This window comes from Eubalaena glacialis, chromosome 14 (assembly GCF_028564815.1).
Source record: "Eubalaena glacialis isolate mEubGla1 chromosome 14, mEubGla1.1.hap2.+ XY, whole genome shotgun sequence".
Lineage (NCBI taxonomy): Eukaryota > Metazoa > Chordata > Mammalia > Artiodactyla > Balaenidae > Eubalaena > Eubalaena glacialis.
The window spans coordinates 85,034,926-85,057,754 of NC_083729.1; the positions used below are offsets into that span (position 1 = coordinate 85,034,926).

A 22,829-nucleotide genomic window follows, 5' to 3' on the forward strand; every position below is an offset into this window, starting at 1 on the left:
TCCTTCACTGTAGCATCCATGTGGCAGAAGGCCAGGGAGAAGTCAGGAAGGGCAGGGAAGTGTGGTCAACAGGAACGTCACACACGGCGGAGGTTTAACAAGACCACAGCGTCAGTCACCTCGATAAAAATGAGTTAAGTCTGGGCAAATATGGTTTAGGCAAGTCAGCTAAAAGAAAACAGAAAGCCCCCAGGACACCCCTGGTTCTGGGCTGTACGGCTGAGCTCGTCGTTTTGAGGAGACAGTGGAAAACAGAGTCCAGTTACACGATGTTTGCACAGAGGCCGAAAGGACAGCCTCACACACACACGGAGGCCTGGGAAGGAGCTGGCCTCTTGCAGAATTGGTACCCATGGGCCAGAGGGAAGCACCTGGAGGCCAACTCTCAGAGTACACGCCTGCATTAAGACAAACTCTCCCACCTCTCTCAAACACGCGGGGCAGCAGCCCCTCGCAGGGCAGCCCCAGACCCCCAGGCATCGCTCTGACCTCAATGCTCCTTCTCCTCTGGGAGAACCCCTCTCAAACCAGGCAAGCGCAGGGCTGCCAAAAATCACCCAGGGGCTGAGCAACTTCTTTATCCGAAAGCACTTTAAAATGCTCAAAGTACTCTAATCATCCCATTCAGAAGCAGGATTCCTATTTTCCATACAAGCTCTGCCCTGATTTGCTAGGACACTTTGTGACTCTGAGCTAGGACAGAACCCGCCCCCCCCAGCCCCCTCCCACCTCCCATCCCACACCCACCCCCTGCAGTGTTGCGGAAGGAGCAAGTTGCTTCTTTCGTTGAACTTGGTGGTTAGCTTTCTCAGGCAGGAATCTCACTAGCTTAAAATTACAAACAATGGCTGTGATTGGTTCTCTCATAAGCAGGTGACACTTCTGAAGTCAAGGGCCTCCAACAGGAGAAGCCCAGGCCATCAACTCTTGTAGCCTTAATGAAACAAGGACATTAAGAGACAAGGGGGCCTATACACAGAGGCTGGTCTGAGGGCATCCAGAGGGAGGGCGCTTTCCAGCAGAGGGGTGGGAGGGCCAGAATGGGGTGGAAGGAGAGAGTTCAGAGCGGGAGAATTACAGTTGCATTCATTCATTTGTGCCCTCATTCAACCATCTAGCGCCCAGCACATCACGCGATGCTGAGACACCAGCTGTGCCCACAGTCTAGCTGGGGAGACAGACAAGTCGATGGACAACTGCAAAGCCATGGGATCAGTGAGGAGAGAGAGTCACACCCTGGGCACGGAGCACCCAGCCTCCGGGGAAGGCAGGACCAGGAGGGGAAGAAGGCTGGGAGCTTCCCGGGGGAAGGAGGAGCCTGGGCCAAGGCCCCAGGCAGAGACAGGAGGCGGGGGTTGCGGGGGGAGCGGAGGCTGGCAGAAGTGTTTATCTGCAGAGCTGGAGGAGGGCTGCGACCCAGCAGTCTTGGCAGGAAATCTCCCAGACAGGAGTGAGGGGCCTGGGGGCGGGGCCCAGCAGGGCTGCCCCAAGGGATAGGGTCCAGCAGGGCTGCCCCAAACGCTGGGAAAGGCCTGTCCCCATTTCCTCCAGGCTGGGTCGCCTCAGGCCAACCTCACTCCGGCCTTAATTTCCCTGCTGCACTCCAAGCAGAAAGAGGGCAAAGACTGCGAGCTCTAGGGATAAAAGGCTCGGCCAGCCCAGACCACCACTCCCTGTAAAACAGGGCAGATGACGCCGCTGCTCTTTTTGGCTGGTGAGTAGCCCGATCATCTTTGAAGATGAAACACGCCTGGGCCCTAATGAGGAGTCAGTGGGTTCAGCGGGGAGTGGGGCTGGGCTGCGGGAGTCCAGTCGTCTGCCCCACCCGGCCCCTCCCGGTCTGGACAGTAGGCGGCCCAGGGGGATAGGATGTTCCACGTTGCTGTGCAGACTGCTGCCCGTGTGCCCGCACCAGCCCCACCCCTCCCCGTCCCTTCTCTGCTCTTGGCTACCTCAGACCAGCATCAATCCCAGTGGGCTCGAGCTGCAGCAAAGGCATCTAAGAGCTGCCTGGGCCTCACTTGCCTCTTTTGCTGCCCTGGACCAGCACCCGGCCAAGACACGCCGGCCCCTCGTGTTTCCAGGCCAAATGGGTCATTTCCAATATGCAGCCGACGGGGGTTGACACTTCACAGCCTCCTTTACATGCATGAGAACAGTCCTCAAATATAAAAGGATACCCTCAGCCCGCTTACTCCCCTCTCTCCCCAGGCTGTTGAAGGCACATGTGCTACCAGACTGTGAGGCGAGGTCCAGGGGTGGCCCCAGGGGCCTGGAGGGCAGCTCTTCCTTGGCCAGACCAGACACAAGTGTCCTCTTTTCTCTCTTGCCCCTCCCCTTCTTCTCCTCTCTTTTTCCCTTCCCCCAGCCCAGACCTGGGGCCTGCCCACCTGTGTCCTGCTCAGACAGACCACCCCCAGGGGCTGACCCCACCTCTGTTCCAGAGCCCCCGGAACACCCAGGCTTAGCCTCTGTAACGAGCTCCAGTTTCACGGGAAATAGCCGGCAAAGGGGAACAGGGCCCGGGGACAGCTCACGTAAACTCACTGACATGAGGCACAACTGAGAGATAACCTTTGCTGCGAGTTCCAGGAGAGGAGCGTACACCTGGGGGTTATCATATCTTCTTAACAGTTCATTTGTATTCATTAAGTAATTAATTCACTTATCTGATTTGCAGAATGATGCCCAAAGGCTGGCCTTCTGGATGTCAACATCCAACCCCTGGGTGAGCTTTTGGAACTACCACCTTCCTAAATTAGCAAGATGCCTATCTGCATCCTTCATCCCTGAGTCCCCAGGGATGGGGGAGCTCACTGAGCTCTACCCCCCAACTCCCCAGGGAGCCAGGCTTGGGACTCCCAGGCTGAAGCCCCTACACCGCCACCCCTGCTTGACATTCACCCCAGGGGCCACAGGCCTGACCATTCCAAGCCCCACAACCGGCAGGCTCTGGGGTACCTTGTTGCCCCTGACTCCCGCCAAAGCATAGCTTTCAGGAAAGCTGGGCGACGTCTGCAAAGTCAATTAGAAAGAACTGGGGGAAGGCCAAGGACTCGGCCTCAGTGAGGACCACAGGGAATAGGAACAGGGAGCTGGACCCAGCTCCACTCGCAGCAAACAAGGGGCCTCTTGCATCTGAACATTCCCTGTGCTTCTCCTTTAGGGCACTCCCTTCCCACGCCACTCCCCTCGCCAGCACTTCATCTCCTGCGTCCTCTCTAACGCAGCTGACAAAGCCACGCCAGGCCGCAAAGGACACAGCGAAACTCACAAGCCTGCACGCCCGTGCCCACTGCGCCTCCATGAGGGGCATAGGCTCTGTGGAGATGGGCAGGAGTAGCTGGCTGGGCTCTGCTCCGAGGCCCCGGGCTTTCAGGACTGGCAGCCTTAAAGGCCCCCAGGCTGTGCCTTGTGGACAGCCCAGCCTTCCCTGCTACCCTGGGGTGGCGCCTTGGCAGAGGTGGGCAGGGGCTGGGTGCTCACCTTGTAGTCTAGCTGGGCACTGGCCTTTGGCTGCTGCTCCTGGCCGGGCGGCATGGTCTCAGGGCCCAGGTACTGCCCCAGGGTTGATGGCCTCATGAGGCTCAGGAGATGGCTGAGCGAGGACAGCTGGGGAGAGAAGGGGGGCCATAACTCACGAGTGCTTGGGGCACTTTGGGGACGCATGGCCGGGACACCCCGGCTGGCAGGCATGGGTCAGAGCCTAGGCTCTGGAGCCAGACCATTGGCTCCACGACCTGGGGGCACCTTTTCCCTTGGGAGCCGTGTGGCCTCTCGGAGCCTGTCCCCATCTGTGAAATGGAGACAAACACACCCCTTCTTCCCGGGAGAAGAGGCTCTCACGTTCGCAGGGCATGCATCCTTTAGACAAGTGAACGAGGAGGACTTAACCCACATCCCGGGACTGAGCAGACACTCAGGGCTTAGAAGAACCAAGACCAGAAGAGGGTCTCCTCTGCCACTGGACAAGACCTTCCCACCCTGAGCTGCTGCTCAGGCCCGCTGGCCCTCTCTTGTCATTTAACTTGTTACCACGGGCGTTTTCAACACTCCTGGAAGAAGAGAGGTTGAGAACTACCTCCATACCCATCTCTGTGAACGTGAATGATGACTGCACTCATCACCCCCAGGCCCCCTCCGCCTTTTTTCCTTCCAGAGAATTTCAAAGCAAATCCGAACACCATATCATTTTACCCACAAAGAGCTTCAAACAGAAAAGGATAAGGATTTTTTCCCCAACATAATCACATCATTCTCTTGCCCAACAAAATTACCAAGAATTCCTTACACGATCAAACACCTGTGTTCACTTTTCTCTGATTGTCTCAAAAATGTCCTCATCCAGTTGCTTTGTTGGAATGGGATTCCCCGCGAGGTGCACACGTTGCCCTTTGGTTAATGTATTATATCACTCAATCTGCTAGCTGCCCTACCCCCCACCTCTGAACAAATGGGGGCACGTGGCCTGCCTAAGTCCAGGTGTCTGCATCCAGCCACTCCTTCCCACCCAGCCCCTGCACCTGGTTTGGGCAGCCTCGGCTGAGCCCCAGCAAGGCCCACCAGCTGCCCCAGAGCTAACTCACGGCCGGGGGTCAGTCTCTGAGCCCTGGGCCCCTCTGAGGCCACCTGTAACCCTGGGGAGGGAGGATGCAGAAGGAAAGAGCTGGGCCAGGGGAGTTCACAGAGGCACCATGTCTTTAGATGTAGCAGGTGGAGGCTGGCCCAAAGGGCGAGGGCTAAGCCTCTGGGCCAGCTCCCTGCCCGAGCCCAGCCCTGCCTGGCACACCTGGCTTCTTCCCCCTGACTCGCCCGCAGACACCTGCTCAGCACCTCCGCCAGCCACAGGCTTAGAAAGCCCACAAGAGCAGCTGGGCTGAGTGAGGGCTAGGAGTCAGGCCCGGGGCCTCGGCTCCTGGAAGGGGGCCAGGGCTTCTTGGCCTAGCGTCTGATCGCAGAGAGGGAGGGCAGGAGGCAGGGAGAGAGAGGGGGGAAGGTTCTGGGCGAAGAGAGGCACCATCTGGAGCTTCACCCAAACCAGAGCTGTGCTGCCTCGCTCAGGCCTTCCAAGTCTGGTGATAGTTTCCAAAACAGCCCTGCCTGCTCGGGGCTCACAGCTGTGCAAGCACAGGAGCGGGCTCTGCAGCCCACGCCCCCAGAAGCAGCCCTTCGGCAGGCAGCCCCGCCCCAGCTGGGACCCTCCCTGCTAGGAGCCTTGGGCGGGCCGGGCTGGGCCGGGGAGCACACAGCAGCGGCTGGCTGCTCCCACGGTTTTCCTCTCACTCCGTGAAAACAGCTTCACTCTGCTCAGCACAGCAAGCTGCCGCCTTCTGATTGCTTTTTCTCTTTTGTTCCCAGCTCTGGCAGCCGCAGTCATCCCCTCCCCGGGAGACACACCCTTCTCCGCGGTCAGGACTTATTTGGGCTGCGTGGGTCCCAGCAGGGCCAGGCTCTGACCAGCATGCCTCCCCACTTTACCCCCACCGCTGGGAGCCGTCTCTGCAAACACTCAGCCTGTTAGGACAGACATCCCCAGGCAAGAAGCAAATGATCACCCAAAAAGGCAGGCCTCCGCTGGCCTTGTCGGTTTGTCCGGCAAGAGGCGGCAGACAGTTCCAGCGAGGCAACTGTCCACACAGCGGTCCCTCCTGTGCTCAGACCCCGGCAGCTGCTTCTATTGGCCCAGCGGAGAAGGCCAGCATCTTAAATGTCTGTGAGGCCCCGGGTGGCCCCTGTTGTTCCCTGGAGCCTGTGCCCTGCCTGGGCCTTCTGACCGGACACTGCACAGCTGCCCCCTCCGCCTTCCAGCCTTCCTCCAGGCCCACCTTCCTAGTGAGGCGCCCCCCCCCCCCGCCCACCCATCTACCCAGCAGCAAGCACCTGCTCTTGCTAATCCCCTTCCCTGCATGACTTTTGTTTCCCAAGCACTTACCACCTCCTGACATGCTATGTAATTTTCTTGTTTGTTATGTTTATTATTATCTGTCCCCTGCCCCTCACTAGAACGTAAGCTCCGTGAGGGCAGTTTTGGTCACTGCAGAGTCTTGCACAGCACGTGGCACATGGCACAGTTGCGCCCCCCTTATCCGAAGTTTCACTTTCCACGGTTTCAGATACCCGTGGTCAACCGAGATCCGAAAATATGAAGCGGAAAATTCCAGAAATAAACAGTTTGTAAGTTTTCAATCGCGCACGCCCTTCTGAGTAGCGTGATGAAATCTCGCGCAGTCCTGCTCCGTTCCTCCCTGGATGTGAATGTCTCTGTGCCCAGCGGATCCTACCCCGTTAGTCACCTGGTGGTCGTCTCAGTTACCAGATTGACTGGCGCAGTATTGCAGTGCTTGTGTTCTTGTGCTCAAGTGACCCTTATTTTACTTAATAATGGTCCCAACGCACAAGGGCAGTGATGCTGGCAATTCAGATGTGCCAAAGAGAAGGCTTAAAGTGCTTCCTTTAAGTGACAAGGTGAAAGTTCTTGACTTTAGAAGGAAGGGAGAAAAATCATATGCTGAGGTTGCTAAGATCTACAGTAAGAACAAATCTCCTACCCGTGAAATTGTGAAGAAGGAAAAAGAAACCCATGCTGGTTTTGCTATTGCATCTCAAAATGTAAAAGTTATGGCCACAGTGCATGATAAGGGCTTAGTTATGATGAAAAAGGCATCAAATTTATACAATAAGATATTTTGATGGGGAGAGACCACACTCACATAGCTTTTATTGCAGTATATTGTTATAATTGTTCTATTTCATTATTAGTTATTGTTATTTATCTTTTACTGTGCCTAATTTATAAATTAAACTTTATCATTGGTAGGTATGTATAGGAAAAAAAACATAGCATATATAGGTTTCAGTACTATCCACCATTTCAGGCACCCACTAGACATCTTGGATTGTATCCCCCGCGGATAGCAGGGACTACTGTATATGCTTAATAAGCATTTGTTAAATGAACAAATGAATGAATGGCAGGTCAGGTCTGCAGCTGGCCTTTCCATAGTAGATGCAAGACTTTGCCTCCCTTGATTTTGGCCATTCGAAGCCCGTGTTTTCCAAACTCCAAACTGGAAGGCATGGCTTGACAAAGCAGTCTTGCTGTGTTGTAAGAGGTGGCCTGGGATAAGAAACAAACTCCCGATTTCTCTCCAAACCTGTTCCACCTGTGTCTTGCCTGTCTCGGTAAAGGGCTTCTCCATCCTGCCAGCTGCATAGGTCTTGGAGGCCTCCTCGCCTCCTTTCTCTCCCATTCCGCATCCAGCTGGCTGTACTTGGGAAATACACCTAGAATCTCACCACTGCTCGCCACCTGCGTGCGCCGCCATCTCCCCAGGCCAAACCACCATCAGCTGTTGCCAGGATTACTGCAATTGCCTCCTTCCACCCGCAACAGTCTAGTCTCAACACAGCAGCCAGTGTAATTGTAAAAAATTTTATAAATCAGATTATGTCCCTCCTCTTATCAAAACCTTCCAGTGGCTCTCCACTTTGGCATGAAAGTCAAGCCCCCACCTGAGTCCCCACTTACCTCTCTGACCTCAGCTCCTCCTACTCCACCCTCAGCCCTCTGCTTCAGCCACACCGGCCTCTCCTTTTGCCTCCAACCTAAGAGGCCTTCGCCTGCCCCAGTGCCTTTGCACTGGCTGTTCCCTCTGCCCGGAATGCTTTTCCCCAAGAAACCTGCGTGACTCCTTCAGGTCGGTGCTCAAATGTCCCCTTCTCTGTTCACCCCTATAAAACAGCATCCCCCCAACACTCCCCCTCCTCTTTATCTGGCATTATTTTTCTCCATAGCACTTATCACCATCTGGAATGCCAAAGATTTACTTCTCTCTTGGTGCCTGTGTCTGTCTCCTGCTGAGTTTCATGAGGGAAGGAGACTGAATGCTCTTCAGGGCTGTATCTTCAGTGCCCTGAGCCGTGTCTGGAGCACACTGGTGCCTGGGGCCAAAACCCTGCTGTTTCTGGGATATTCCCATGATTCGCAGGAACAACAGGAAGGAAGCAGTTTGACCCTGAGACTCTCCTGGAAGATGCAAGCCTTGGGGTTGTTGCATCCCGACCACCTACAGAAGTCCTGCCCCTCAAATTCAGTTCTTCAGCACCTGCTCCTGCTCCTGGGGCCTCAGCCTGCAGCCCGAGATGGAGAGCCAAGCAATCCAGGCATCGGGGACTCCTCCTGCCCAGCGGTGCCCTGAGAACCCCCTGCCTGGACACTCACCCCAGATCCTCTCCTTCTACGAGCTAGTTCTCAACCATTGAAGTCCCCTTCACGGTGAATCAATTGCTAAGGTTTATCAAGCACTTATGCATGGATGAAGGAAGGGTCGGCCCTTGTCCTCCTATCTGCCAGCCAGGACCAAAGCTCAAGGGACCAGCCGGGCACCTCAGCTGAAGCAGCACGTGTGGTCCAGGCTGTCACCACAACAGGATCCAAGGAAGGGGCTGGAGAAGCAGAGATGGCACACTGCAGGGGTCCCAGGCACGGACTCCGCAGTCAGGGCACCTGGGTTTGCATCCTGGCTCCACGGCTTTCCCACTGCGTGACCCTGAGAAGTCTCCTAACCGTGCCTGCCTCCGTTTCCCCATCTGTACCGCACCGGGCCTCAGCCATGCTCTGCAGCATGTTAGAGCCACCACTTCGGTTGGGATGTAATGGGTGGAAAGGAAGAAGTGCCCCAGGCACAAAGCCACGTGCAGAGGGTGGCTGGGCTGGCCCGCGAGGAGGGCCCAGGCAGCCCTGGCAGCCACGTGGTCGAGGAGGAGTGGGGAAAGCGGGGCGTGGGGGATTGATGTGGGCGGCTGCAGGGCCAAGGTGGCCCTCTGAAGGCGTGTCTCCTAAGGAGCCGCCTGGCAGGCCTGACTGGAAAGGGGAGCGCCTGCGGCCCAGAGGCCTGGCAGGAGGTCGTGCAGCAGCCACGGGCTTGCAGTAGGGACGGGGAAGCACATCAGGAGGACAGCGGGCAGGCCCGAGCCGCTCGTCTGCCCCTCGAGCCGCCGCGGGTCTGGCACAGCTTTGCCTGGGCTGCTCGGCCCGCCTGCCGCCCCGCTCCTTCCTGCGGCACGAGCACTGACGCACCCTTCGAGACCTGGCTCAGGACGGCTGTGGAAGCCATTTCGCTGCCCCCGGGCAGAGTTAGTCACCGGACCCTCGGCCTGCCTCGCTCACACCCTCTCCTCCGAGGTCGTCTCCTGGTGCAGAGCCTGGCACACAGGAGGCGCTCGGCTGGGGTCTCACGAACGCACGGCGGGCACGCGGGCAGGTGGGTGACAGGTGTGGTGGGACAGCCCTGGAGCTGGGACCCACAGGGGCACGGCTGGACTCGCCCCAGACAGGCTGGGATCTCCCAGGCCAGCTCTCCCTGGGGGAGGCATCCCCCCGGCCCTCCCCCCCCCACCAGCCCCGCTCACTCGCCTTCCCTCCAGGTCCCCGCCAGGCCAGACCACCCAGCTCTTCCCCCGCGCCACTCCCCTCGCCACTCTCTGGCCCTCATCACGCTCCCCGCACTCTCCCCTGCGTAGGCTCTGGCTAATAAAAAAACAAATCAAAACAAAACCCCAAGCCTTGAACTGACCCTCATGCTCGAGCCAGCCTGTGTTTTCCTGATCGCTGCCAAGTGCTGCCGGACGGACGGTGGCTACTCCCACCCACCACGTGCAGCCAGTCCTGCCTTTCCTGATCTCAACACTCTGGCCTCTCACCTCCGCTCTGCTGACACGTGTTTGGTTCTCCAAGGAGCTCGGTGGCCACACTCCGGTCAACGCCAAAGCCTCTCTACCAGACTGCCCCCACCCCCCGCCGGAGCCTCCTGGGATCACTCTGTCTTGTCCTCGCTGCTGCATCTCTGCCTGCCCCGCCCCTAACTGTTTGGCCCCTCTGTTCTCTTTCTCGCAGAGATGTTCTGTCATCAGGCTCTCACCTTTGTGAAGTGACCCCTGAGCAGGCCACCCTCCCCTCCTGCCCTCCCAAGGTCTCTGCCTGGGGAACCTTCCTTTGCACACCCAGGAACTCAGCCTCGGGTTCCTTCAGCCCACACGTGTGTGCTGAGGTCCTGTGTGTGTCAGGTACTGTGCTAGGAGCTGACGGGCAGTGGTGAGCAGGAACCGTTTGGTCCCTGCACTCAAGGAGCTGCGGATGCTGTGTGTGTGTGTGTGTGTGTGTGTGTGTGTACACAGACCCTGAACAAAGAAAAAATATCAGGAGGTGAGCACCACAAATACTTTCAAAGAGTGTGATGGTGCCAGGGCACTTTTTGGATTGGGTGATCAGCAAAGGCCTCCTGGAGAAGGTGACACTTCAGCTGGAACTGGGGTGAGAAGACGCTCACGCCATCCTAAGTCTTGGGGAAAGCATGGAAGGCAGAGGGGGCAGTCGGGGCAAAGCCAGGCCGGGCCTGCTTGGATGAGCCAACCCAAGCGGTCACCTTTCTGAGCTCCCACCCTGCGATCGTGGCCTCTTAGACTCAGCCATATATGGTCCACCCGCCCCAGGAGGGTCCAGAACATTCTCTCAGCACTCTGGCCGCGGGCTTGCCTGGTGCACCTCCAGTGACTAGAGACGCAGCCTTTTGCCGGGACTGCCTTGCCTGTCTTGTGCTGCAGACCTAGACGGCTCAGCTGCACCCAGCAGCTCTTCTGGGGTTCCAGGGAGGCCCTTGGGGGGGGTGGGAGGCCGGTGAGAGCATTCTCAACCCCCCTGCCACCCGCCCTTGGGCTGGCTGTGACCCATGCTGCCCCCAGGGCCCCTGAACTACTGCTCTCTGAGCTGCAAGGAGGTTGCAGTCAGAGCTTTTTGGAGAGCAGAGGGCGGAGGAAAGAAGGCACTTCCTCCCCTGCTGCCCCAAGAATGCCTGACATGGGGCAGAAGGGTCACTGGGAGCGAGCAGTGTTAATTTAGTAGTGTTCGTTTTCACCTTTATTGTTTTTCCACCTATAAAAAGTTATATAAGCAGGGGCTGGGGAAGAGGGAATGGGAGTCAGTGTTCAGCGGGTGCAGTTTCTCTTTGGGAGGATGAAGAAGTTCTGGAGGTGGGCGGTGGCAGTGGGTGCACGAGACTGTGGAACTGCACACTTCAAAACGGTTAGAACTCTGCCCTTAGAATTGTTAAGATGGTAAAAAAAAAGTTAAAATGGTAAATTTTATGTTATGTATATTTTACCATAATTTTTTGAAAAAGTAATATCTGCTCCCAGCTGACTGCTCTATCCTCAGTGCCGAGCACATAGTAGGCGTGCAAAAAGTAACTGTCGAATGCAAGGATGTGAGCAGAAAATTCACACTCACCTTGACTCCGCCGGCCTGAGGCTCCCAACCTTTGGGAAAAGCAGCGGGAGGAGCCGGTCGGGCTTCCCCAGCGGATGCTGAGGCAGAGACTCACCTGGGCCTTCTCTTGCCAGAGAGGGAGCGTCTCTTGCTGGTCCAGCAGCCGGGCAATGATCACGAGGCTGAGCTGGCGTCGAAGCTGCCTGTGAGAGAAGGGGCGAGAGAGACTGAGGGGGTGTACCACCCTGGGCCGGGGCGGGGGGATTGAAGTCCCCAGGGTGGGCGCAGGGAGGGGCAGGACACACACCGAGACGTGAACAGGGGAGAGCCACGTGGGGAACTTTGGCTTTCTCCTTTGGTTTATAGCATTTATTATTTATTTTAGAAGTAATAAAACATGCAAGATGGGAAAGTTTAAAAATAAGCAAAAAGAAAAAATTATTTTTTAAAAAAAGTGTTGAGGCTTCCCTGGTGGCACAGTGGTTGAGAATCTGCCTGCTAATGCAGGGGACACGGGTTCGAGCCCTGGTCTGGGAAGATCCCACATGCCGCGGAGCAACTAGGCCCGCATGCCACAACTACTGAGCCTGTGCGTCTGGAGCCTGTGCTCCGCAACAAGAGAGGCCGTGATAGTGAGAGGCCCGCGCACCACGATGAAGAGTGGCCCCCGCTTGCCGCAACTAGAGAAAGCCCTCGCACAGAAACGAAGACCCAACACAGCCATAAATAAACAAATAAATAAATAAATTTTTTTTAAAAAAAGTGGTAACTTCAGAGGCTAGCGTAGTAGTATTTATCGTCTTAGTTTTTTCCTCTATATATTTGTGCTACACAGAGATAGGGACTGTTCAACCTCTTTTGCACAGACCGTCGCCTTTTCCTTCCTTTGCAGCATTATGATCTTTCAGCCCATGTAGGGTGGTGGAAGGCGGGTGACCGGGGCTTGGTGAGGCCAAGTTTTGTTGTTTTTTTTTTTCAGCCAGCATCCAGTGACTTTCCTTTGGAGAAACCCTCACCCACCACACCCGGCCCAAATCCCGGCTCCCAGGGTGGGCACATGAGCCAGGCCTGGCCCATCAGTCCCTGTGTTTGAGCCACTGAGAGGTGGCCTCTGGGTCTTGGCTGGATCTACCAGTAGAGCGTTTGCCTTTCCAGCAGGACCACTGATCAGGTGGAAGGTGACCCCACTGTCGCTGGTGGCCATCCTGCCTCTTTGTGGGGCAGCCTGGAGGATGAAGCAAGCAGAGATAGCGCCCTGACAACACCCAGAGCCCGCACTGCCTGAAGCCTCTGGCCCCTGGACCCGTGCGGTCAGTGGGTTGGTCGGCTCAGCCGATAAAGTCCCTTTGGCTTCTTCAGTCAGTCTGAGCTGGGCTCCTAAGTCTAGCACCAAACAGTCCTAACTGATTCACTCAGGATGGAGCTGGTGTCTCCACTCCTCAGGAGTGAAGACCTCTAATGGGGATTTCAGACGCTAATGTTTGGGGCTCTGATTTTCATGGGTCCTTGAGGGCTGGAGTAAGTAAAAAGAAGAGAGGAGGGAAGTAGAGACTAGAGGACAGGGCTAGGGGTGGCAGTGGCCAGGAGAGGCTGGAGAGGGGCGATGGGAGAAGGGGTGGAGGGTTACATCTTCCTCGAGGCTTCACACACTTTTTGCCCCCGTGGACAGCAGAAGGCAGCCCCTGGCATGGACTCAGATGTGGCCCACAGTCCCGATTTCCCGTGGAAAGCCACCACCAGGGGAAGCAAAGGAGAGGTCCTGAAGCCGGCGGAAACTGAAGGAACACGAAGGAAAACACGTGGGCTGGAAGCGGCTCCGTGGAGGAGAAATGCCCTCTGGTAACAACACTGCTGGAGGGTCCCCACGGGCGCCCCTACCCCCATCCTTGGGAGGACCTCACGGGGAAACGAAGGACAGGACATCGGGGACAGGCAGCCCTCGGAAATGATGTTTCCCTAAGGAAGTACCTGGGGGAAGCAGGACTGAGCCCCGCCTGAGCGGTGCTGAAGGCGCCCCTGCAACTTCCCCAGGGCCTGCGGCTGCCGTGGCCTCACGTGGGTGCAGGGGGGGCTCCCAGTTGGTGGGGAACAGAGGTGGGAATGGCCTCCTCCAAGCCAGGAGGGTAGGTGGTACCTGAAGCAGGGGCCTTGTTGATCTTCTTATTCAAGAAAATCAGAGGAATCAACAAGGCAAGAGGCTCTTGATTTAAAAAAAAGGGAAAAAAGCAACATCAGGCAGCAGCATCACATACTAGAAGGGCAAACATGGGAAAGAGGGGAGACGCTCCCACACAGCTGGCGGGGACATGAATGCGTACACCTACCTCGGCCAACTGCCTGGCGAGACCTACTAAAGATAAAGATATTCGTGTGCCCACCCCACGGCCCGGCAGTCCTACTCCTGGGCACACACATACGACGTATGACAAAAGAGAGGCGGACGAGCAGCACCGATCCGCCACTAGAATGGACAGAGGGACGGGGCTCCACCCACGCATCTCAAGCCCACGCGGAACGAATGTGGATGAGCCACGACTCCATCCGGCAGCACGGGTGAGCCTCACAGGGCTGTGTGAAAGAAGCCAGTTCCAACAGAATACATGTGTATGATTTCACTTACATTAAGTACAAAAACGGGGATACTTGGCAGGGGTGGGGTGGCGGGCAGGCTCTGCTCACGTCTCATTTCTTCTTCTTTTTTTTCTTTTCATTCGGCCGCACCATGTGGCTCGCGGGAACCTTAGTTCACCAACCAGGCACTGAACCTGGGCCCTGGCAGTGAAAGCGCCGCGTCCTAACCACTGGACCGCCAGGGAACTCCCTCATTTCTTGATCTGGGTGCTGGTTTTACATGTGTTCGACTTGTGGAAACCCACTGAGCACACACTTACGGTCTGTGTTCTGTTCGTATGTTGCAGTCCAATAAAACTATTACTCAAAGAAGAAGTTCAGCTGGGGGGTGGTAAGGATTGCCTGACTTAGCCAATAAAAATATAGGATGCCAGTTAAATCTGAACTTCCTATAGATAAAGAACAATTTTTTTTAGCGTGAGTTTCTCCCATGTGATCTTTGTATTTTATCTGGCCACCCTGGGAGGGGCCGGCCATCCCCTTCCATTCTGGACCGGTGACCCCGGTTCCCTTTCTGCAGAGCGCCCCAGCTTTCCCACCCACCCTCCGAGTCCTGGGGAGAGGCAGCCCCATCTGGACTGCGTCACGGGACAGAACACGGGAGCCCTCACCCGGCGCCCCCCACACCAGACCCCTCACCCGGAGCCCCACCCGCATCTCTCCCTGGGCTCCCGCCACGGCGCCCGCCCAGCACCAGCCGCCGGAACCTGCTCTCCAGCTGTTCCCCGGGAGCCCCAGCAGCAGCTGGGCCAGGAGCACGGGGTGGGGGGAGGGGGGAAGGGGGGGAGGTAGACGGCCCCTCCGAGCCGAGCTGCTGCTCCAACGCGAGAACGTGCAGCCGGAGTCCCCAGTCCGGCATCTGGGCTTCATTAATCCAAACCCGGGCCTTGGGGAGCGCTGTTACCCGCAGCGGGTGGGGAGGGGCCGACCCGGGGGTGGGGTGCTGGCAGGCCGGCAAAGCAGAGCCGGGGGTGGTTCCAGAAGGGAAGAGGTGGGCCGGGTGGGTCAGGACAGAGCTGCTGTCCAGAAAGAAATAGAAGACAAGCATGAGCCCCGCGGGGGGGGGCGTGAATGGATGAAAAGAAACCCACATCTGAGGGCGGTGCGCCGGCCCACTGCCTTTCATCCTGACGGCCCTCCCTGCCTTCTACACACAGTCCCCTGCCCTCTCAGTTCCCACTGGGACACAGGGAGAGGGAACAGGACCACTTTTTAATTCCACACTGAGAACTCACTCTACAGAGGGGAAAGAGCAAAGACTCACCCCAAACACCACCCACACTGTGCAGGGGGCGAGCAGGGGGGCCCGTGGCCTGGCTGAGGTTGGCCCCGGGCCGTCCTCCCCCAGAAGCTGCCCAACCCCACCCGGCGAGGCCTCCCCGGAACTCAAACCAGGCGAACACAGGAGGATGCAGAAGCCACTGGACCCATGCCAGCCAGTGTCACATAAGGCAACAGGCTCCAGCCCTCTGAAATCACACCAGGCCAGGCCCCTGCCTCAGTCCTGCCCCACCACCCTGACAGGCCGCTGTAAGACCAGGACACCGGATCAGCACTCAGAGGGCCTAAGGCGCTGGGAAATTGGGAAATGACTTTTCCAAACCAACAGCAGAGCCGGGAAGTGGAGCGCAGGCGCTCTACTCCCCAGCCTCCAGCCTCCAGCTCCTGCAAGGGGCAGCCTGTGGGTGCCCTGAGGACCGCAAAGGCACCTGCCAGCTCGGGCCATTAGGGTGTCAGGACAACCACACAGGTCACCGCAGCCCCCCTGGAGGGGAACTAGGCTCTGCTGGGGTTGAACTACCGTAAGAGGCCACTAGGCCTCTGGCCAAAGGCGTGAACGGCCTTTTCCACGTCTCTAGGGCAGCTCCGGAAGCGACTGCAGCGGCCTGTTCCGCCTGGAAATGCCGCCCAACACGCTGCCCTGGGGCGTCTGCCCGGCTCGCCGCTCCCGGGCTGTCCACGCCGCCTCTCATGCCACCCGCCCCTCACTCCTTCCCTGGAGGCTCCTATCTTGCACGTGAGCATGTGCCACCTGGGCAGGAAGAACAAGGACCTGGGCTCAGAGGTCAGGGTAAACTCTTCGGCCGTCTGCCCGGTCATCCCCACACTCACAAGTGTGGGCACACACAGTGCAGACAGGAAGAGACGGTGGGATTCAGACAGCCTCAGATCCACACAGTGGGGTCCCACCAGGCAACGTGAAGGAGCCATCTACTGGTCCCACCGGTACCCATGTTCAAAACCCGGCACAACACACCTACGGGAGGGAAGTTGGGGAAGCGGTTTTCTTTGCAGAGGGAATGCCTGGGGGGTGGCCCAGGGGCCTTCTGGGGAGCAGGTGACCTTCTGGCCTGTGATGCAGTGGTGGTTGCACAGACGCCTGGCAAAGTGTACAGTGTCCACCTCTGATGTGTCCTCTCCTGCATGCATAGTACAACCAAATAAAAAGGTTACTACCGCTTAGTAAATAAAGTTCATGTGGACAATCACAACCCAACTTCCATCCTCCTATCTCCCTTCCTCCCTCCCTCTCTCTCTTTCTGGTATTATGAGGAAACCCACAGACCACTACGCTTAAAATACCTTAAAAGTCACCCCGTCTCATGTCCTGGTACCCACATATCCGTCCGTTTAACTAGGGCCTTCGCGTACTTGAAGGAAGTGGCCGAACTTCCCATGGCTACCCCTTCCCCGGTGCAACAGCTACTCTTTTCTAACCTTTGGAATCTTTTTGCCATTCTGGGTTGGTTCTTATGAAGTTCCTCAGCGTTGTTGACATTCCCATCAAGTGAGGCGCTCAGAGCTGAGGCTGCCACTCATTTTAGGGGCAGCCTCGAGATGCTACACCGTTGACAGATTGGGCCCAAAGTTAGTTCACACGTCTGGCTGTCAAATCCCATTTCCCGGATCCTGTTCTTAATTGTGCAGCTGGGTCTCTCTTTCCCACTCAGCCCATCATTATGGTCTGCTGAGATGTTCCGGGATCTTCAATTTGCTGTCAGTTACATTCATGTTATGTGTGAACCTGACCATTGTTCTATTAATGGCCTCATCCAAGACCCAGGGTCTGCGCTGGCCAACCTGTCAGTGAAGACGGAACTCTGGGTGGCCGCCTGGGCCTTCCCTCCAGGCCAATTCTGACGGCTAGCAGCACTTTTGGATGACGAGCCCATCTAATTTGACATCGCTCAGCCCCCATTTCTTTATGTTGTCACAAGATACGACGATCATTTCCATCAAAGGCCCTACAAAACCCAGACAGCCCTCTCCAGAGTACTCTTCTGGTTAGCCTGTCAAAAACGAAATGAGGCTAGTCTGATATGATTTATTCTTAGGAATCCTAGAAAGCGGTGCTTCCTTTTCTATGTATGTGCTCACAAGCTATCCCCTGGGGAGTTCTGTTGAAGGACACATCAAGCCCGCAGCACTGAGTGAAGAAAGCACCTTCTGCACCCTCCCTCCCCATGCCCCAGGAGCTCCCGCACCCCCTCCCCCCCACCGAGGTCTCTGCAGAGTGAGGGCACCCCACCTGCACGTCGCCCAGGACAGACTTGAGACATCCTTTTGCTGGAGGGGACCTCAACTCATTTCACACAGCTGGATGCTGTCATACCGTCTCCCCCGATATCTTAGGCTGCAATCCCCTTTGATCAATATTTGAGTCCAGATGAAAAATTATGCTCCTCGACAAGGAAGACAGAAGCAAAATAGGAATTACGTGGTATTGTTCTCTCTTCATCAGTGTTAACGTTTCCCCATCAGCCCAGCACTCCTCACTTCAAAAATAACTACACAGGGGACTTCCCTGGCAGTCCAGTGGTTAGGACTCCACGCTTCCACTGCAGGGAGCATCGGTTCCATCCCTGGTCGGGGAACTAAGATCCCACATGCCTCGTGGTGTGGCCAAAAGAAAAAAAAAAAAAAAAGCAAAAATTACACAGAAGCCCCTTCTACGGGCCTTAGCTTTTCCCACCAATACTGTCACTGGTCTGTGCTGTCTCTCCATTTGCCTTGCTCATGTCCCTTTCTTTCCCTCTTCCATATCTTTCAAGATCAGAGATCATGCATGAGCTCTGAGTGCAGCCCCTGCACCTCTAGATACTTCCTGCATTTTTCCTCATTGGGTCCATCTGCAAACCATGTTCAAAGTTTTATTGCAGGCTCTCTCTAGCCCCCCGAACCATTTTTCTTTTTGGAATCTGCTACTAAAAAGCTCTCTCTCTACTCTTTTTGAAATCTGCTCTCCAGAAGCAAGCACTCCACAAGCACGCTCCCCAAGCCCCTCCTCTGTGCCAGGGTCCAAGGACCCGGAGAACAAAGTCACAGCTCTTGTCCTCACGACGCTCACAGCCCAAGGGGTCAGCAAGGGGCACCAACAACCAGGGCTCTGCATCCGGAGGTTTCGCCGAAGAGGAGATGCCTCATCTGAGCCTAGTCTTGGGGGTGAGGAAATGTCAACCAGGCAAAGAGGAGGAAGAAGACAGGAAAAGAGGCTTCTCTAGGAAGAGGGAACAGATGTTGAAAAGTTCAAGACAAATGCTCATCATGGGTTTGGGTAGCCGCACATTTTCAGGATATGGCTGGAGGGTGGAAGCCTGTGAGGGGACGTGGCGGGGAGAAGGCAGGCTTGGGAAAGTAGGCACGAAAGCCCTCGTACACCAGGCTGGGCTGTTTGAATTTCATCCTGAGCATTGAAGCCTGAAGGATTTTAAGCAGAGGAGTGACAGGGCCAGATGTGCATTAGAAGGAAGAGGCCACCGCTGGACAGAGTGGGGATAGGTCACACGGGAGAGAGCCTGGAAGGAGCCAGCTCCGGCTCCCTGGCAGACGTCCAGGGGTGCTGTCCTGAGAGCCTGAGCTGCCGTGGCACCGGAGGGTGATGTGGAGAGGTAACTGTCGTGGGAGATGGGGACGCCTGAAGGGACAGAAGGTGCCCACAGACACCCCAGGCTTCAGGCCATGGGCAGATGCCATCACAGGACCATGGAAGACAGGAGGAGGTGGTCCCCCTTGGAAGACAGTGACTTCTGTTTCACATGTGCTGAATTTGAAATACTTCCCACTCGGATCTGGTGCTGAGCATAAAAGTCTGGCCAGAGGTATTGACTCGGGAGCCCCTGGCGCAAAGTTGGCGATGAAGCCATGGAAGTGGCTGAGATGGGGTCCTGGGTGGAGTCCCAAGGAGCTGGACTCTGAAACGGAAATGAGTGTGCATGGAATTTATGGCAGGAGTGGGGTATAAGGGTGCTCTTGGCATTACTCCTATCGGGGGGTGAAGGAAGCAGGTCTGGGTCAGGGGGCAAGCCAGGCTGCGATGCAGTCACCGCAAAGCCCTCAGCCGACCCTGCAAGGGGCTCTGGAGCCGGCAGGGTCCCCGTCTCTCAGAGACATGCAGGGTTGAGGCAGCGGCAGCCCTTTGTACCCCCAGCCCCGGGCTGCTCCCAAGGAAGGGGCCCAGCCAACCTCCCGCAGAGGCAGCTCGATGCTCCCAGCAGCTGGGGAGAGGCGCCCGAGTCCTGCAAGGGGGCAGTGTGGACAGAGCCCCACAGAGCCCCGCCCAGAAAGCCCCCCGAGGCTATGCCAAGGGACCAGAGAGGAGGGGCTGGAGCAGGACCCTGAGGCCAACCAAGGCTCAGGGGGCGGGGGGGGGGGGGCGGGGGGGCCACCGAGGATGGCGCCTGAGTGGGAGGGGCCTGAGGAGGGGAGGGTACCAGGAAAACCACACCGTGCAGCCAGCCAAGGCGAAAATGGGAAGCTTGCGCACGAGGACAGGCCATTAGGTCACTGGTGACAGAGCGCTTTCGGTGGACTGGGGTGGCGCCTCTACTCCCACTGCCCACCCCCCCACACACAGCCACTCATAAAGGGGAGCGAGCTTCTGCTCAGCCACCACCCCACACGCTCCTGGCTTCATGGGGACCCTCGGCCGTCCTCCCAGCTCCAGCCATGGTCCCTTGACCCCTGGACATGACTTTCCTCTTGCCTCTTGTTCCTCCAGATTTTGAATCCTTCTGAAATCTTGAGGGTATGGGGCCTTGGTGGATTCCTTCTAGAATGTTCTGGACTTGTCCGCCTCCAGAGGCCCGAATGTCTCTTTTCTCAGGTGAGAACTCCCTCTGAGACACTCTGAGCTCTGAAGAACCCCCGTGTCCAGGGTGGGCAGGGTTCGGACAAGGAGAAGGAGAGACCTGGGGGTGGAGAGTGTGGACGGCAGCAAGAGCTGCAGGGAGGGGTGGGTGGAGATGGAACTGCCGTTCGAAGGTAGGAGAAACACAGAGCACATTTCTTTGCTGACAGAAAGAGCCAGTAGAGAATAAAAAGCTGAAGGTATAAGGACGAGCAAGGCTGATGCAGAAGGAAGGTCTGGAAAAGGCAGGACTGTTGAGATCCTGAATGTGGAGGAGGGATCAGGAGGAAAGGCAGGGGTGAGAGCTGTGGGTCCACTGGGTGTGTGTGCGGGGGCAGCAGTCATCCTGTGGAGAGAGAAGGGGCCCCGCTGTTTGCTGGGAGGGCAGAGGTGTCTCCAGCAGGAAGCCTGGTGGAGCCTGGAATCTGCTGAGGGCCCCCAGGAGGCTGGCTGGCAACTCAGAGCGGCTCCTGGGCAGCCTGAAGGGGTCAGGGGCCGAGAGGGGGAACCAGGGAATGTGGTAGCACCACGCCACGTGGCCATGCAGTTTTCAGGGTGGGCAGATCTGAAGAACACGCAGGAAGGGAGTTAACAGTGGAGCGAGGGACCCAGGAAACGAAGCCGGGAGAGGCTGATGGGCTGGGAGAAGATGAACCGGTCCGGGGCCTTGCACGGACCCTCTGCCCACCCGGGGAGGCAGCGTGGAACCCAGAGGGAAGCGAGGAGGGCTCCGGGGAGCTCTGGTGCGCCCGCACCTGTCACTACTCTCATCCCTGGGGCAAACACCTGGTGACTCTGAAGGCTGCTTTCTCCCAGGGCTGCCTGCTCCTCCCTCGTGACCAGGAATCTGCTTAAGCTGGTGTCACTTCCCCTCTACTTCCAGGGCCACGGTGAGGCAGCACCCGTGGGACCTTCAATAAACTTTCGCAGGTGGTGAAGGAGGGTCCCGAGCCTGGGAACATCGGCTTTCAGCGGCAGCTCCCTCCCGACGGGGCCCGTGGGAGCTGCCGCAGAGGCCTGCGCAGACATGCGCTCTGCCCAGCAGCTCCTGGAGCCACCCCAGAGGGGCAGAGTCCCAAGACAGACTTTCCTCCGGGAGCCCCCTCTTCCCATTGGCCCCATTTCAGGTGCTTCGCTCTAGTCTGTACTTTCATTTCTCACGGTTACGCTCAACTCTGCCTTACAGCGCATCCCTTGAAGTCTTGGTCAGCCAGGTGGGGAGGGGGGCATCACACCTGTGTTGGCGGGGGTTCTCGCTCTGTGCTTAACCAGTCGGCAGGCAGGCAGACGAAGAAAGTGGCAGCCCATCGTCCAACAACACGCCCTCCTTCCTGGGGTCAGTCTGGGCACTGAGCCCAGTGGGGCAGCCACCAGCGAGGGGAGAACAAGGCCACCACCACGGGGACGCTGTGGAGGGGGCGGCTAACTAAAGAGCACAGTGAATACGTACGGTGCAGTTGTGAAAAAGAATTAGAAGCTCTTTCTGATCCAGTTTGGAACAGCTGCCAAAACCTACGCCGAAGTGGACAGAAGGGCAGGGAGGACAAGCCATAAGGACAGATGAGAAATGGGGACAAGGCTGGGTGGTACAGGCACGGGGGAGGGGGAGGGGCAGGTGTTCAAGAGGTACTCCTTGGTGCCTTTTGAATTTTGTTCTGAGTGCTTTATCTATTTGGAAAAAGAAATAAAATTTCTAAGTAACTGAATACATACCATCCATCCCTATGACGAGCCCTCTTTCCCAGCAACAGGTCTCGGCAGGACGTTTTACCCTAGTTGGTGTGTCAGTCTGAAAGCAGGTGAGGCCGTTCCATTATACTCACTATGAGCATTTAAGGAGCATCTACCGAGGGCCCTGGAGCTATAAAAAAGATACCCTCGGAAAGACACTGATTCCTGATATCACAGTTTGGCTAACAGACGAACGATGTCATAAATTTAGGATATGACACAGGTAGTTTCAAATCTGTTGGGAAATGATGGATTACTACGACAGAAAAAAATAGGTGTTGGGTCACTGGCTCTTTGGGGGTGGAAAAAATCAAGTTAGATCTCTGTCTCATACCTACAAAAAATAGATTCCAGATGGGATTAAGAGCCAAGAGAAACAAAGTTATGTAAGTACTGAAAGAAAATAGAACACAATATTTTTATGCTCTTGGGGTGGGGAAGGCCTTCCTTTTCAAGATAGAAAGATTCAATTACAATCAACTCTCTGTACTATCCATGTACCTTTTCTGTGAATCTAAATCTATTCTGAAATTAAAAGTTTATTGAAGGGACTTCCCTAGTGGCTCACTGGTTAAGAATCCTCCTGCCAATGCAGGGGACACGGGTTCGAGCCCTGGTCTGGGAAGATCCCACATGCCGCGGAGCAACTGAGCCTGTGCGCCACAACTACTGAGCCCGCGCTCTAGAGCCCGCAAGCCACAACTACTGAGCCCGCATGCCACAACTACTGAAGCCCACGCGCCTGGAGCCTGTGCTCCACAACAAGAGAAGCCACCGCAATGTGAAGCCCGTGCACTGCAACGAAGAGTGCCCCCGCTCGCCGCAACTAGAGAAAGCCTGCATGCGGCAACGAAGACCCAACACAGCCAAATATAAATTAAAAAAAAAAAAAAGTTTATTGAAAAAGGGAAAAAATATCAGTTCACAGAAGGATATACACAAAGGTTTAAAAAGGACAATTTACAGACTTAGGAGAAAACACGGTGTCCAAAATATATGTAATAAGCAACTTATAAATCAATATAATTAAGAAGAAGATAAATTACCTGATAGAAAAATGGGCGAGATATCAAGAGG

The 22,829-nt window shown here is 56.4% G+C and overlaps 1 protein-coding gene across 1 annotated transcript in view; it reads right to left on the minus strand.

Annotated features, from left to right (window-relative positions):
• FAM178B (family with sequence similarity 178 member B) overlaps positions 1 to 22,829 on the minus strand; it is a 97,429-nt gene that overhangs the window by 12,428 nt on the left and 62,172 nt on the right. Inside the window, 2 exon segments of the mRNA XM_061210911.1 lie at positions 3,487 to 3,612; positions 11,379 to 11,466. Of these exon segments, the coding sequence (XP_061066894.1) occupies positions 3,487 to 3,612; positions 11,379 to 11,466 (214 nt within the window).